The following is a 12,995-nucleotide window of genomic DNA, read 5'->3' on the forward strand; positions in this document are numbered from 1 at the left end:
CGTCACGCGCGCGCAGGAGAGCTTGCGGCACAGCAGTAGCGTGTACTCGCCGAGGGCATCGCGCCGCAAACCCCGCGCATTCCGCCCCAGTAGAGGTTGTAGCCTCTGCACAAGCTACACCACTGTAAGAATGGTGAGTACTTAGGGTTGAGTAAGCTTGCTTGCTCCCTAAACCAGAGCAAAAATGCAAGAATTGTCAAAATTTTGTCACCATTTTACCCTCTACCTCTCTCCCTCTCTCTCTCTCTCCTCTCTCTCTCTCTCTCTCTCTCCCTCCCTCTCTCTCTCTCTCTACTCTCTCTCACTCCCTCCCTCTTTTCCTCCCCCCCTACCTTTTTCTTCGAGGTATATGAGTTACCATTTCCTCCACCCCGAGTGCAACATGGCGTGGTCGATCCGCGGCCATTTCGAAGACTCAGGGGCATCTGGTATCGGGGGTTCGAATCCCTCCGGGAGGTTCCGACATTGGGCGACCGCTCTTGTCCTCCTGTAGTGTAGTGGTGAGCACCCCAGACTTTGAAGAGCTTTTTGCCTGTGCTTTTACTTTGGCTCTCTGCGAGTCGTCTTCTTTTTTGTTTTGGTACCGCCCTCGCGAGTGGGTTGCGGTCGTTCCTTTTCCGTTTCCAATAAATTCCTTTTGGATGCCATCATCTGCTCGTCGGGCGGCAGAAAACCAGGCAAGGCGCCGGTCCCGGTCGCGGACTCAACACTCGCACGCAGCCGGCCGGTGTGTGTGACTCACGGCCGGCCGGCTGCACAACCTCGACAACCCCACGGTTCAGCCATCGAGTGACCTTGGTGGGCAGCGTCTCGCCGAGCTTCCTCTTCTGGTCGTGGGTGTTGGCCGCGGGGAAATGGAAGGAAGGCGCCCTTGTGAGGCAGGAAAGTGGCTCGTTGTTTTAAAAAGCAATGGGCGGCGAGTGAGCGAGCGCGCCAGACGCGATGGGCCGCGTGCTCGTCCTCTCCTCCCTACGCGCCGCCACCGGCAACGCCATCACCGCCGCCCGCCTTGCCGAGAGCATCCGCGCGGGCGGGCACGAGTGCCTCTGCCGCGACTCCAACGGCTTTGCTGACGCCGGCGCGAGACACACACTCCATCAGACCTCCACGACCTCGCTGCCGAGGGCGAGCTCTGCTGGCCCTCACTGGTCGCATCACCACGCGCTGGCCTGCCCGACGGTGTTATTAACGCGCGGACTCCGCACCACGGCCTTGACGCCTCGGCCCGCAGGCGAGCTGTCGGCGTTTGTCGCGGCGGATGCTGTCTCGCTGGTGGTCGGGATCCACGCGTATCGCAGCGGCCGGCTGCTGGTCGGCTCGGCCGTCCCGTACGTCCTCGTCCTCGGCGGAACGGACATGAATGTGATGATGGCAGATGAGCACCGCCGGCCGGTGATGCTGGCAGCGGCCGGCGGCGCAGGCGCCGTCGTCGCCTTCTCGAGGGAGCTGCTCGCGCCGCTGACTGAGGCGCTACCCTCCGTCGCGCCGCGCTGCACTCTCGTGCCGCAAGCCATACGCGCCTGTGTGCCTCCGCGGCCGCCGCTCGCGCGCAGCGACGACTCTGGCGCCGCCGCATCGGCGGCGGAAGGCGGCGGGGTCGGAGGGGCGGCGGAGGCGTCGCTGGCGCTGGAGGAGGCGTGTTTCGTCTTTGCGCTCCTCCAAACCCCCTCCCTCCCCTCCCCCGCCCTCCCCTCCACCACCCCCCCCTCCACCCCCTTCTCCTCTCCTGAGGACGAATGCCCGACGAACGACTCATCGGCACTGCATACGACTCACTGGCACTGCAACTCATTTCATTGACATTGCATAGGACACTCATCGGCACTGCATAGGACGCACTGGCACTGCATAGGACTCCCTGGCACTGCATGGGACTCATTTCATGGACACTGCATAGGACACTCATCGGCACTGCATAGGACTGATTGGCACTGCATGGGACTCATTTCATTGGCACTGCATAGGACACTCATCGGCACTGCATAGGACACTCACTGGCACTGCATGGGACTCATTTCATGGACACTGCATAGGACACTCATCGGCACCGCATACGACACTCATTGGCACTGCATAGGACTACCGCACAGGACTGATTGGCACTGCACAGGACTGATTGGCACTGCATGGTAGGCGGCCGTCCTCGCGCGGCTCGACGTGCGCGCGGGCGAGCAGCTCCTCCTCCTCCCTGCAGGCCTGGAATGGAAGAGGATTCTTGCTTTCTCTCACTGACACCCTGCAGGCCTGGAAGGAAGAGGATTCTTGTTTTCTCTCGTTACTGACACTTAGAGCAGCTCCTCCTCCCTGCAGGCTGAACTGGATTAGTATTCTTGTCTCTCATTTCTGTCACTGAAGAGCAGCTCCTCCTCCTCCCTGCAGGCTGAAATGGGTCGGTATTCTTGTTACCCTCTTCCATCCTCCTTCTTCTTATGTCATTCTTCCTATGTCCCATGACTGTCAGAGCAGCTCCTCCTCCTTTCCTCGAGTTCAATGCACAGCCCCGTGTTACCCAGCTCTTCAGCCCCCCCCTTCCCGCAGGGCTGAGGCCCGTCAAGGACGTCCTCTACGCCGCCGCCGCCGTCGCCGCCTGGCGACTTCGTGGCGGCGCGGCAGTGCTGCGGATCGTCGGCCACGGCGCTCCTTCTTCCGCGCGAGGCGTCTTCTTTTGTTCCTAGGCGCGGCAGTGCGGATCGTCGGGAGGAGGACTTCTCTTGCGTGCACGTGTTTCTTTTTCTCTCCAGGCGCGGCAGTGCTGCGGATCGTCGGTCCGCCCCTCGACTCCGCCTACGCCGCGACGGTCGAGGAAGCCCTCGCCACGCTGCGGCCGGCGCGGGCGGCGGCGTGGTGCGGCGATCTTCCTCTAGATGCTTCACAGATGCAGCCGTCAGCCACGTGGCAACACCGCGGGGGGGGGGGGGGGGGGGCCAAAGAAAAAAAAAGGGAAAAAACTGGCCCCTGGCAATTGCAAATCCCCCTTTTTTCGCAAGGTGGTGTCCCCCCCCTTGGGGGGGACGACCCGCTCCTTCTTACCCCCCTCTCCTGCTGGTGAGCTGCTCCGCCTGCCCGCGTGTACTCATGTTCATGTACTTCACTGCTCTGAGTCCCAGGCGTGCTTCCTCAGAGAGAGCTGCACCTCGCTATGCGCGCGGCCGTCGCCGTCCTCAACACCTCCGAGGCGGACCCCGTATCTCCCCATATCTCCCCCCATCTCTCCCCATCTCCCCCCATATCTCCACATATCTCCACATCTCCCCACATCTCCCCACATCTCCCCACATCTCCCCACATCTCCCCACACCTCCCCACACCTCCCCATACCTCCCCGCACCCCCCCACATCTCCCCATACCTCCCCATACCGCCCCACATCTCCCCATACCTACCCCATATCTGCCCATATCTCTCCACATCTCCCCATATCTCCCCACATCTCCCCAGACCTCCCCAGACCTCCCCATACCCCCCCCATATCTGCCCATATCTCCCCGCATCTCCCCACATCTCAGGCGGAGGGGATGTGCAACTCGATCCTCGAGGCGTTCGCGGTGGGCACGCCGGTCCTCGCGCGCCGCAACGCCGGCAACGCGTCCTTGGTCACCCACGGCAAGATTTCGCCGAGATTTCGCCGAGATGTCGCCGAGATGTCGCCGAGATATGCCGAGATGTCGCCCAGATATAGCCGAGATAGCCGAGATATGCCGAGCTGTTGCCGAGATGTCGCCGAGATGTCGCCGAGATGTCGCCGAGATGTCGCCGAGATGTCGCCGAGATGTCGCCGAGATGTCGCCGAGATATGCCGAGATGTCGCCCAGATATAGCCGAGATGGCTGGGGACGTCCCTCTCGATCCGTCGGACGCCTCGACCCAACGGTGTGAACGGCGCCTCTTCACGCCGCCAGCCGTGAACAGGCGAATCGGGGCTCCTCTTCACCACCCCCGACGCCGCCGTCGCCCTCGCCCAGTCTCTGCTCGACGACCGTATGCTCGCCGGCCGCCTCGCCCACTGCGCGCGGGGCGTGGTGGCGCGGGGACACTCCGAGGCGGCCGAGCGGGCGGCGTACGCTGAGGTGCTCCGGAGAGCCGAGTTGGGTGGCGCGCCGGCAGGCAGCTAGTGCCCCGCTTTGTTCGTGTCTGCGAGAGGGGGCGCGCACGATTCTCAGGGTGTTTTTGTGTGTGCAGTGTACGTACTTTTAGCTCCATAGTATGCGAGTCTGTGTTGACGAGGTGACACTACGGCTCTAGACACATCTAGAGCCGTGTACAGTGTGCGTCTGAGCGGGGGGAGCGACAGAGGTGCGCAGGTCAAAGCGTCAGCGAGAGAGACATAGGGTGTGTGTGAGATAGGGATCTCTAGAGCCGTAGCTAGATCAGCGCATATGATCATTTTCCGCTCACGTACAGCGTTTGTCGTGCTCGCTAGATCGACGCTACTCGGAACTAAACCGCCCGCGGCCGCCAAACCGCCCGCCACATACATTCACACCCGGAGCTGGTCGGGCGCGCGATAGTTGCTCACGTCTCTCCAAGAACTCTCTCGACAAATGCATGGCTTCTTGCGCGCCCAATGCGATACCTCTCCCCAGCCTCGGTACCCGCTCGCCAAGGCCCCGATCGAACCCACTCCCTACCTAGAGCCCCCCGAACCTACTCGGGCTAGGCAGCGAGGAGCGAGAAACAGACTTTGGCGAGACCGGCTCCGTCGGGGTCACGCCCTCGTCGTCCTTGGTGGTCAGTGGCGCAAACTTCTTCGTCGGTGGTGCCTTCTTAACCTCCATGCGCCCCTTGGTTTCGCAGAGGATCTTGCAGGCGACGAATAGGGCGCCGCGCTCGCCTGTGTCCTCCACCTTAACCTGGTACAGCGGGATCTGCTCAACGAGCGGCGAGAGGCGGCCCTTGTCCTTGTAGGCGCTCTGAAACTCCTCCGAGGTGATCCAATCTGGGTTCTTGGCGGCGATGCCACCGGATATGTAAAGCCCGCCGTATGGGAGGTACTTGAGCGCCGCCACGCCGAGCTCCGAGCCGTAGCAAGACCATCACTCTCTTCGTGCGCGAGGTGATGATCAGTGAATAGCCTCCCTCAGTCTTGTTCTCACAACGCAGTCCTCTCTTACACGCGAGCCACCGTGTTCGCCGTAGGTTGCCAAGGCGGGCAAGGAGAAGGACGACTCCATGCCCTTCATCCTTTACCTGCAGGGCGGGCCAGGCTTCCCCTCACCGCGCGTCTCCGCACCGCCCGGAGGGTGGATGAAGGTTGCTCTCGACTCGTTCCGCGTCCTGCTGTTTGACCAGCGAGGCACGGGTCGGAGCACTCCGGCGACACCGCAGCACATCCTATCAATCGGTTCGCCGGAAGCACAGGCGGAGTACATGTCCCACTTTCGCGCCGACTCCATAGTCAACGATTGCGAGATTGTTCGCGACAAGATTGCCGGCGGCAAGAGGTTGACGCTGATCGGCCAGTCGTTCGGCGGATTTTGCATGCTTCGGTACCTGTCTGCCTACCCCGACGCCATCGAGCGCTGCCTCTTCACCTGCGGGCTCGCTCCGGTCGGCAAGCCGGTCGAGGAGGTTTACCGCGCCACGTTCAAGCGGATGGAGAAGCGCAACGCGCGCTTCTATCGCCGCTACCCGGACGAAATTGAGAATGTGCGCGACCTCGTGCGCATCCTCCACACGTCGCCCGCGAAGCTGCCTCGCGGCGGCACGCTGACCGCACGGCGCTTCCTGTCGCTCGGGCTCATGCTCGGCTCGGGCGCGGGGCTCGAAAAGCTGCATGACCTGCTCGAGCTGGCAAAGGCACCCGGAGCTCCCGCCGGCGAGCTGCCAGAGCTCTTCTTGCGCGGCGTGGACGACGCGGAAGCTTTCTCGACGAACCCAATCTATTGGCTGCTGCACGAGTCCATCTACTGCGACGGACCCGGCTCGGCGAGCGCGTGGGCCGCAGAGCGCGTGCAGGCGTCGCTCCCGGCCTTCGACTACACGCAACGGCTGGACAAGGGCGCCGAGCCGATTCTCTTCACCGGCGAGATGGTATACAAGTGGATGGGGGAGGACTACTCAGCCCTCCGGTGCTGCGCTGCCCGCTCCCTCCAGCCCACACTCACAGCAGCGCCCGCCGAAGGCCGCTCGCTTGCCCCGCAGGCCGCTCGCCCCGGCCGCGGAGCTGCTGGCAAACAAGGCTGACTGGCCGAAGCTGTACGACATCAACAACCTCGGCAAGAGCGACGCCGAGTGCGGCGCACTGATGAGCTACGACGACATCTACGTCGAGCGCGAGTTCAGCGAGGATACGGCGGCGATGCTGCGCTCGTGCCGTCTATGGGTGAGCAACGAGTTCCAGCACTCGGGCCTGCACGATGACGGAGAGCGGGTCTTTGAGAAGATCATGGCGATGTCGAAGGGTGAGGTCGAATTTGGCATCTGGTCGGGGGTGGTCGGTTAGGGGACCTCTGCGGACCGCCGACACCGGCCGGCGAGAACGCGGGGCAGTGTGGCAGACGAGGGGCGGTCAGTTAGATGGAACGGAGAGTGTTGCAGATCAGATGTGCCTAGTGTGATGCTTTGCCCCGCAATGCGTGGGAAATTGTACTGATAAGGACACACGCGTGCCGTGAGCTTCGATATATGGGGCACGGCTTACTCTGCATGCGAATGAACGGGGGCAAATCTCGGCGCTGAAAGTAGAGCTGTGCCAACCCACGTATATGGCACTTTCACTGGCACCAGCTCGGGCGCAATGCAGGCACAAAAGAGTCCGCACTTGCGCTCCTCCCAGAAATGCGTAAAATCTAGCCGTATACGATCATATGTGAGGGAATGTGCGCAATGATGCATGCGCGTGAGCCGTGATCATGCACGCATGTACGTACTTTTTTAGCTATGTACATGTGCATGTTCCGCGACCCGGGAGTGTGGTTTTGCAGTTGGCGACGGTGTATAATTTCCCACTATGCCACGTCGCCCATCCCCCGCACACTTATCACACGTTACCGATAAAAACGACTCAAAATGAACATTATCGGTGCAACCCGGTGCGGTGGCGATCTCTAAGATTTGGGCCAGAGTTGGGCTAGAAATGCTACACACACTCACCCGACCATCCGTCTGTTTTATTGTTAAGGATGGTTGCTCCCGGCCCAGTGGGGATTTTGGCCTACTCAGTGACCGTCTAAGGGGCCCTAAATGGCCTGCAATGCCATATCTTTTGTGCCTAGCTGGTAGAGCCACCTTAAAAAAAGTACTTTGTCTTGGAGTGAAAAGTTTTTCGATGAGATGGGGATCCGTGGTGAGCCGATTCCCAGATTCTCCAGATTCCCCCTCGAAAACCGCGCCTTTTAATTCACTGCGGCCGCGGGCTTTCTCGGCTTACTTTTCACTCGAAGACAAAGTAGTTTTTTGGTGTGTTACGGTGCGGCCTACAAAAAATATCCGAGATCATATGGAGCTCACCACAGGGTTTGCGGCGGTCATTGTCCTACCAGCGGGCACAGTGGGCCGCGGACACCCGTGAATGACCTTAACAACGAAGGCGCTCTCAGAACTAAAAATATCTCTCTGGCGAAGAAAAAAAAAGCGTAGGCGTCACTTTCCTGCCTCAAAAGGGCGGGGCTGTCCCGGAAAATCAAAGTGATTCGGACGCCAGGATCTTCCACGATCTCGCGCCGGCTCCAATACCGGCAGCATCGGTTCGCGCGTGCACCGCCAAACGCATGCCTACAGTGCATCCTCCCCGCCACGTGCGCCGCGGGGTGCCACTGCATGCCGCTCTGCTCCTCCTCAAACTCCTCGCGGTCCTCGCTCCACCCAACGCCGTCCACGCCGTAGTTGTCGGCGTACGCGCGGTGTACGCCCTTCAGCAGCGAGTAGAAGAGGGTTATCGTCCACCGCTCCTCGGAGGGCCCCAGCGCTCGGCAGCCGTGCAGGCTTGTAGCGCCGTGGTAGATGACCGCCTCACCCGCCGCGAGGTGGATCGGCGCCAGCTCGTGTGGCAGCATCCGCTTCGCCTCGGAGCTGAGCGGGCGGATTTGCTGCCCCACGCCCTGCAGGATAGACAGAAAGGCGCCCGGCGTCGCTTGTATGACGACGGTCGCGGCAGTGTGGCAGAGACTAGTGTCAGCATTGTACCTCAGCATTTGTCCACCGCGCTTGCCGCGTCATCGGTGGCCGGGCCATCGCATGCAAACTTCACACCTGCTAGAGGAGAAGAAGAGAAGTGAGAGTCGTGATTTCTTGTTGGTTAATAAAAATCTCTCTCTCAGAGGAGTAATACCATCCCTAAAACACAGAGGAGTGTGGTGCTAGCCGTCGCCCACCCTTGGGTGTCTGACTCTTCCTGAATCGTGGTTGGGAAGAACCTTTTCTTTCTAGTGCCAATAAAAAGAAAACATCAACCGAGACGCTGACCGCGATCCTAACACATCCCTTGTCAAGGGCACCGACAGCGTTGCCCGACGCTGCAAGTCGTTTTCCGGTCGGTGGCATGGCTCTGAAAGTGACACTGCTAAACCGCATCAACACGAGCGCCCTCATCATGTCTCCACAAGCGCTCAGGCAGATGCGTCTTCGCGCGCAGCTGTCTCGCCGCGACGCCTTCTGCGCTGGCTCCTTTGCCGGGACGGAGGTGAGTGCCTCGCCAAAGGATGAGAATCTCACAAATATGCTGCGCGAGGACCTCACTCCATTCACGGTCGAGCTCGATGAGCGCGCCGGGCTGCGGCTCGGCTCGAAGCCCGTCGACGCCGACTCCCTCGGCACCTGTGACAGTGTGCCGAGCGCGAGGCGCCGCCTGGCCATGGCACCCGGATCCGCCGCCTGGCATGCCATCTCCGCGTTGCAATCGGACCCTCGCGTCGCATCGCTGGACCGCTTGTCGTCCTGCTCGGACACCGAAGCGGAGGTCGCTCGGAACTGGAGCGACTTCATGCGCGGGCGGTCACTTTCGCTGCACGAGCGCCACGCAGTGATCTTCAGCGAGCCAGTCCGGTGAGGTGAGGCCGCAGCTGTTTTGTTCAGTACGTGGCAGCCCTATCAGACGGCCGCCTGTCGCTCAGTTCAGACCTCTTACCTTTAAAGTCACGAGTCTATACAAATTTCTCAAAAAGCGCCACAGAGCGCACAGGAACCGGTTACAGCTTACACTGAACACTCGCCAGCTCGCCACACCCCTCCTCACGCTCACCGCACTGCACAGAACCGCGCTCAATCAAGGCTCAAGCGCCCTCCTCAACTACCAACACACACTAGATCCTCTCAAATCCCTCCCCGAAGTCGCCCTCAAACTCCTCGCGGTCGCGCTTGCGCGCCGCTCCGTCCGGGCCGTAAGAGCCGATCCGGACCTGCACTCTCTCCAGCCAGCCAAAGAGCAAGGGGCGGGCGCGCCGGTAGCTGAGGACCGCCTCCAAGAGGAAGGTGAGCCTAGTGAGCGGACACAGCGAAGTGAGGGCGGGAGGGCGGTGCCGTGCTGTGTACTCGGCGCGTCGCGTGGGACAAGGGCGGACCCCGGGCATCTAGGAGGGAGAGCCGTCGCCGAGCGCGCATCCGCGCGGCAGGGAGGCGGACGACGGTCGTGCTCGGGTGGAAGGCGAGGGCGTTGCCATGCCACTCCTCGATCTGAGCGGAGGCTGGCACCGTGACCGATCCGAGCGACGCGCAGTTATAGAAGGCGTCGTAGCCGATGTAGGAGAGGTCTGCGGGGAAGTCGACGTCGGCGAGGGCAGTGCACCCCTTGAAGGAAAAGTCCTGCGCCGGCGGGGGTGCGCACAGGTGGGGTCGTCGCGGATGGCGTCTCGGAGGGGTGTGCCACTCCTCGAGGAGAGGGCCAAGTACGTGTCGATGGTGAGGAGAAGGGCAGGTGCGGGGACGTGTCGATGGTGAGGAGAAGGGCAGGTACGTGGCGGGGTGCGTCTTGGAGGGGATGCCGCTCCTCGATGTAGAAGGCGGAGCGAGGGGTCGGCGCGGCGACGTCGTCGGGAAAGGTGACTCGTGCGAGGGCGGTGCAGCCCTTGAAGGCGCAGGAGCTGAGCGAGGTGAGGCTGGCGGGGAGGCTGACTCGCGTGAGCGAGCAGCAGCTGGTGAAGGCTCCGTAGCCTACAGTGTGAACACGGCGGTGTTGCGTGTCTGACTGTCACTGTGTTGTCATGCGATGTCGGGCCCGGGGGTGTGCGGTTGTGTGAATACGCAAACGCCAGGGCGTGAACACGGTACGGTGCCGAGTCCTCGGAGCACTGCGTGCCCTCCCCCCGTCTGAAGAGAAGTGTGACGCGTTCCGCTTCTAGGCTCCGCAGCCGATCGAGGTGACCCCGGCGGGGAGGGCGATGGAGGTGAGGGCGGAGCAGCGGAAGAAGGCACCCTCCCCGACCGAGGCGAGGCTGGCGGGCAGGGCGACAGTGGCGAGGGAGGAGCCCGCAAACGCGTACTCGCCGAGCTTCTCGAGGTGGTCGGGCAGGGTGGCGTGGGCGAGCGAGGTGCAGCCTGGGAGGGGTGGGAGGGGGCGTGGATGGCTGAAGGCGTCGATGGCTGAACGACTGGGTGTGCGTCACGGTGAGCGGGCGAGCGGGGTGCAGTCTGCGTGGTGGGAGGGGCGTGGATGAGAATGACTGGGTGCGTCGCGGAGAGGGGGCGAAGCGAGGTGCAGCCCGGGTGGCCAGAGATGTGCCGCCGCCGTGCGAGCTTTGGCGGCGCGTATGCCCACCGGCAAACGTCCAGCGCCCGATGGACTTGAGGCCGGGCGGCAGACGGATGGAAGTGAGCGACCAGCAGCCGTCAAAGGCCTGGACACCCAACGTCGCGAGGCCGGCGGGGACGGTGACGGAGGTGAGCGACGCACAGTTTCGAAAGCACCCGTCGCCGAGCGAGGAGAGGCCCGCGGGCAGCACGACGGCGGCGAGGGAGGTGCAGCCGCTGAAGCACTGCTCGCCGATCGACCTGAGGCTGCTCGGGCACGTGATGGAGACGACGGAGGTGCGGCCAAAGAAGGCCTTGTCTGGCAAAACCTCCATACCCTCGGGCAGAGTCGCGTGGCCTCCAGCGATGGCCACCGTCCACTTTCTAGCTCCATTGTAGATGTCCCACGAAGCAACGTCGCCGTCCTGCAGCGCAAGGAGCCAGTCGACGCGAGCGTGTGGAGGTGACGGATCGCCGTTCGCTCGAGGCATGGGTAGTGTTTGCGTCGAGCGCCCCAAGCCCTCAGGCACACGCATGCAAGGCGCTTGGCCGACACAGCCGAAACAAAGGACGAGGTTGGGCCAGCCTTGGCGGCGGCTTCAGCTGGTTTTTTGAGAAAAACGGCCTTCCCGCTGTTACGGTTCACGCCACCGACCAACGACCGGGTGATTCAGCAGCGGGTGAGCGAGGGCGTGTGTGCAGACGGCGTAAAACGCGCGCTGTGGGTGGGGTTTTGTACACATACACCATGTGTACTATGACGGAAAGACCTCTACACTATTAGTACTCTCTTGTTGTATGGGTGGACGCGGGACGGGCATTGACGGCCACACAGGAGCGACACACAGAACCACAAGACAAGACGACCACCTTGGTCCTTGCTCAACACTGATTGTTGATTGGGATGTAGGCTCGACCCGACCCCAACCCCCCGAGTTCATTTCGGCTCGACCCCAACCGCCCCACCCCCAAACCGGTCGAGGGCTGATGAGGCCTGCGGAGCTGTTACAGTTACGGGTATGAATAGAGGCGCTCGATGCCCTCGAGGAAGTGCATCACTGTTCTAAGACCAACAAGCGGCCGGGGGACACTCTCTCTGCGCGCTTTGCCGCGGCGTCATGGAGGGCTATCGAGTGCACCGCTACAGCAACGGCGATGTATACGAGGGTTACTTCCGCGCCGGCCTCAGGCACGGCCGGGGCACGCTGCGAGCGGCGAACGGCGACGTCTACGCTGGGGACTGGGTTCGGAATGAGCGGGAGGGATTGGGACGTGAGGAGTACGCGTGCGGCGACGTGTACGACGGCACCTGGCGCAATGGTATCAAGGAGGGCCGAGGCACCTACTTGACCGCCAGCGGCGAGATGTACATCGGTCCAGTGCGCGACGACGAACCATACGGCGAAGGTGCGCCGGCAAGAGCCCACCTCGACCCACCGACGCCGCCGCCGTCGCCGCCCCGCCCCCGTCGCCGCCGCCGCTGCCAACGCTGCCGCCGCCAACGCTGCCGCCGCCGCCGCCGCCGCTGCCAGCGCTGCCGACAACCCACCCCGAAACGCCGCGCCGTCGCCGAGAGTGTGTGCGTCGTTTGAGGCGTCCTCTCAGTGGCGTCGGTTGGTGTGTGAACCCGTAGGGCTGTACACCTTTGCGGACGGCGAGTCGGAGGTGTCGCGCTTCGAGGCGGGCGACCCGGTCGGCGGCGGTGTGCGCTGGTCTGCGGACAGGCGCACCGCCTGGGCAATCTCGGACGGCGAAGTGGTTGCGGAGTGCTCACTGCCAGAGGTCAGTCCAGTGTCAGTGCGCGACACACGTCCTAGCACGGACGACGGGGCACACGCACTCGCAGAGCACACACACGGCGCGTTGCACACGAGGCGTAGAGGCACATGGCCCGCACCCTCGTACTCCTCCTCCTCCGCCTCCCACGCCGCCTGACCCCTCCCTCCCCTCTCCTCCTCCTCCGCCTCCCTCGCCTCCCTCGCCGCCTCCGCCTCCGAACCACTCCCCTCTACTCCGCCTCCGCCTCCGCCTCTGTATCCGCCGCCTGCTCCGCCTTGCCTCGCCGCCACCGCCTCCGCCGCCACCGCCACTTCCGCCACCGCCTCCTCCACTTCGGCCTCCCCCGCCTCCTCTGCCGCTTCTTCGCCACCTCAACCTTCCCTGCCACCGCCCTCGCCCTCGCCGTCCTCACGGCCGCCTCCGAGGACTGGCGCCGCGCTCACCGCCGCCGCCCCCACCGCCGCTTTCAGGCGTCGGCCGCAGCGCGGCGACTCGGCCTCTCCTCGCCGCCGCCCGCGGCGACGGGCTTGCGGCTCTCATCGGCAGGCAGCCGCA

General features: G+C 63.0%; 7 protein-coding genes across 7 annotated transcripts; 4 read left to right on the top strand and 3 right to left on the bottom strand.

The window, feature by feature from the left end:
* Positions 1-914: 914 nt before the first annotated feature.
* EMIHUDRAFT_460159 (hypothetical protein) lies at positions 915-4,219 on the top strand. The gene is made up of 7 exons (XM_005758392.1): positions 915-1,078; positions 1,232-1,635; positions 2,134-2,194; positions 2,539-2,667; positions 2,742-2,797; positions 3,506-3,602; positions 3,909-4,219. The coding sequence occupies exons 1-7, from the start codon at positions 943-945 to the stop codon at positions 4,109-4,111; spliced, it is 1,086 nt and encodes a 361-aa protein (XP_005758449.1). The 5' UTR covers positions 915-942; the 3' UTR covers positions 4,112-4,219.
* A 408-nt stretch (positions 4,220-4,627) lies between these two features.
* On the bottom strand, positions 4,628-5,179 carry EMIHUDRAFT_250065 (hypothetical protein; the record flags this gene model as incomplete). Its single annotated transcript, XM_005758393.1, has 2 exons — positions 4,628-5,011; positions 5,093-5,179. The coding sequence occupies 2 exons, from the start codon at positions 5,177-5,179 to the stop codon at positions 4,628-4,630; spliced, it is 471 nt and encodes a 156-aa protein (XP_005758450.1).
* A 64-nt stretch (positions 5,180-5,243) lies between these two features.
* Positions 5,244-6,441, top strand: EMIHUDRAFT_250066 (hypothetical protein; the record flags this gene model as incomplete). The annotated part of the gene is made up of 2 exons (XM_005758394.1): positions 5,244-6,067; positions 6,141-6,441. 2 exons carry the CDS (start codon positions 5,244-5,246, stop codon positions 6,439-6,441), a joined length of 1,125 nt encoding a protein of 374 aa, XP_005758451.1.
* A 930-nt stretch (positions 6,442-7,371) lies between these two features.
* EMIHUDRAFT_250067 (hypothetical protein) lies at positions 7,372-8,480 on the bottom strand (the record flags this gene model as incomplete). Its single annotated transcript, XM_005758395.1, has 3 exons — positions 7,372-7,414; positions 7,674-8,038; positions 8,391-8,480. 3 exons carry the CDS (start codon positions 8,478-8,480, stop codon positions 7,372-7,374), a joined length of 498 nt encoding a protein of 165 aa, XP_005758452.1.
* On the top strand, positions 8,463-9,085 carry EMIHUDRAFT_372360 (hypothetical protein; the record flags this gene model as incomplete). The annotated part of the gene is made up of 1 exon (XM_005758396.1): positions 8,463-9,085. A coding segment is annotated over exon 1 (503 nt), but the record flags the coding sequence as incomplete, so codon positions are not given.
* On the bottom strand, positions 9,076-11,260 carry EMIHUDRAFT_372362 (hypothetical protein). The gene is made up of 5 exons (XM_005758397.1): positions 10,690-11,260; positions 10,275-10,469; positions 9,922-10,076; positions 9,520-9,737; positions 9,076-9,413 (listed from the first exon to the last, which is right to left on the bottom strand). Exons 1-5 carry the CDS (start codon positions 11,150-11,152, stop codon positions 9,239-9,241), a joined length of 1,206 nt encoding a protein of 401 aa, XP_005758454.1. The 5' UTR covers positions 11,153-11,260; the 3' UTR covers positions 9,076-9,238.
* Positions 11,261-11,773: 513 nt separating this feature from the next.
* On the top strand, positions 11,774-12,070 carry EMIHUDRAFT_49582 (hypothetical protein; the record flags this gene model as incomplete). The annotated part of the gene is made up of 1 exon (XM_005758398.1): positions 11,774-12,070. A coding segment is annotated over one exon (297 nt), but the record flags the coding sequence as incomplete, so codon positions are not given.
* Positions 12,071-12,995: the final 925 nt, after the last annotated feature.

The sequence above is a fragment of the Emiliania huxleyi genome (assembly GCF_000372725.1).
Source record: "Emiliania huxleyi CCMP1516 unplaced genomic scaffold EMIHUscaffold_867, whole genome shotgun sequence".
Classification (NCBI taxonomy): Eukaryota; Haptophyta; order Isochrysidales; family Noelaerhabdaceae; genus Emiliania; species Emiliania huxleyi.

What these genes read in the sequence shown, in the direction of transcription:
- EMIHUDRAFT_460159 (XM_005758392.1), top strand. Translation starts at nt 943, where the DNA reads ATGGGCCGCGTGCTCGTCCTCTCCTCCCTACGCGCCGCCACCGGCAAC. An exon ending in CGTCGCTGGCGCTGGAGGAG is followed by an intron (nt 1,636 to 2,133) that starts GCGTGTTTCGTC and finishes ACTGCATGGTAG; the next exon opens with GCGGCCGTCCTCGCGCGGCT. An exon ending in ACTCCGCCTACGCCGCGACG is followed by an intron (nt 2,798 to 3,505) that starts GTCGAGGAAGCC and finishes CCCACATCTCAG; the next exon opens with GCGGAGGGGATGTGCAACTC.
- EMIHUDRAFT_372362 (XM_005758397.1), bottom strand. Translation starts at nt 11,152, where the DNA reads ATGCCTCGAGCGAACGGCGATCCGTCACCTCCACACGCTCGCGTCGAC. An exon ending in CACCTCGATCGGCTGCGGAG is followed by an intron (nt 10,077 to 10,274) that starts CCTAGAAGCGGA and finishes TAGGCTACGGAG; the next exon opens with CCTTCACCAGCTGCTGCTCG. An exon ending in GCTCCGCCTTCTACATCGAG is followed by an intron (nt 9,738 to 9,921) that starts GAGCGGCATCCC and finishes CCGCCGGCGCAG; the next exon opens with GACTTTTCCTTCAAGGGGTG.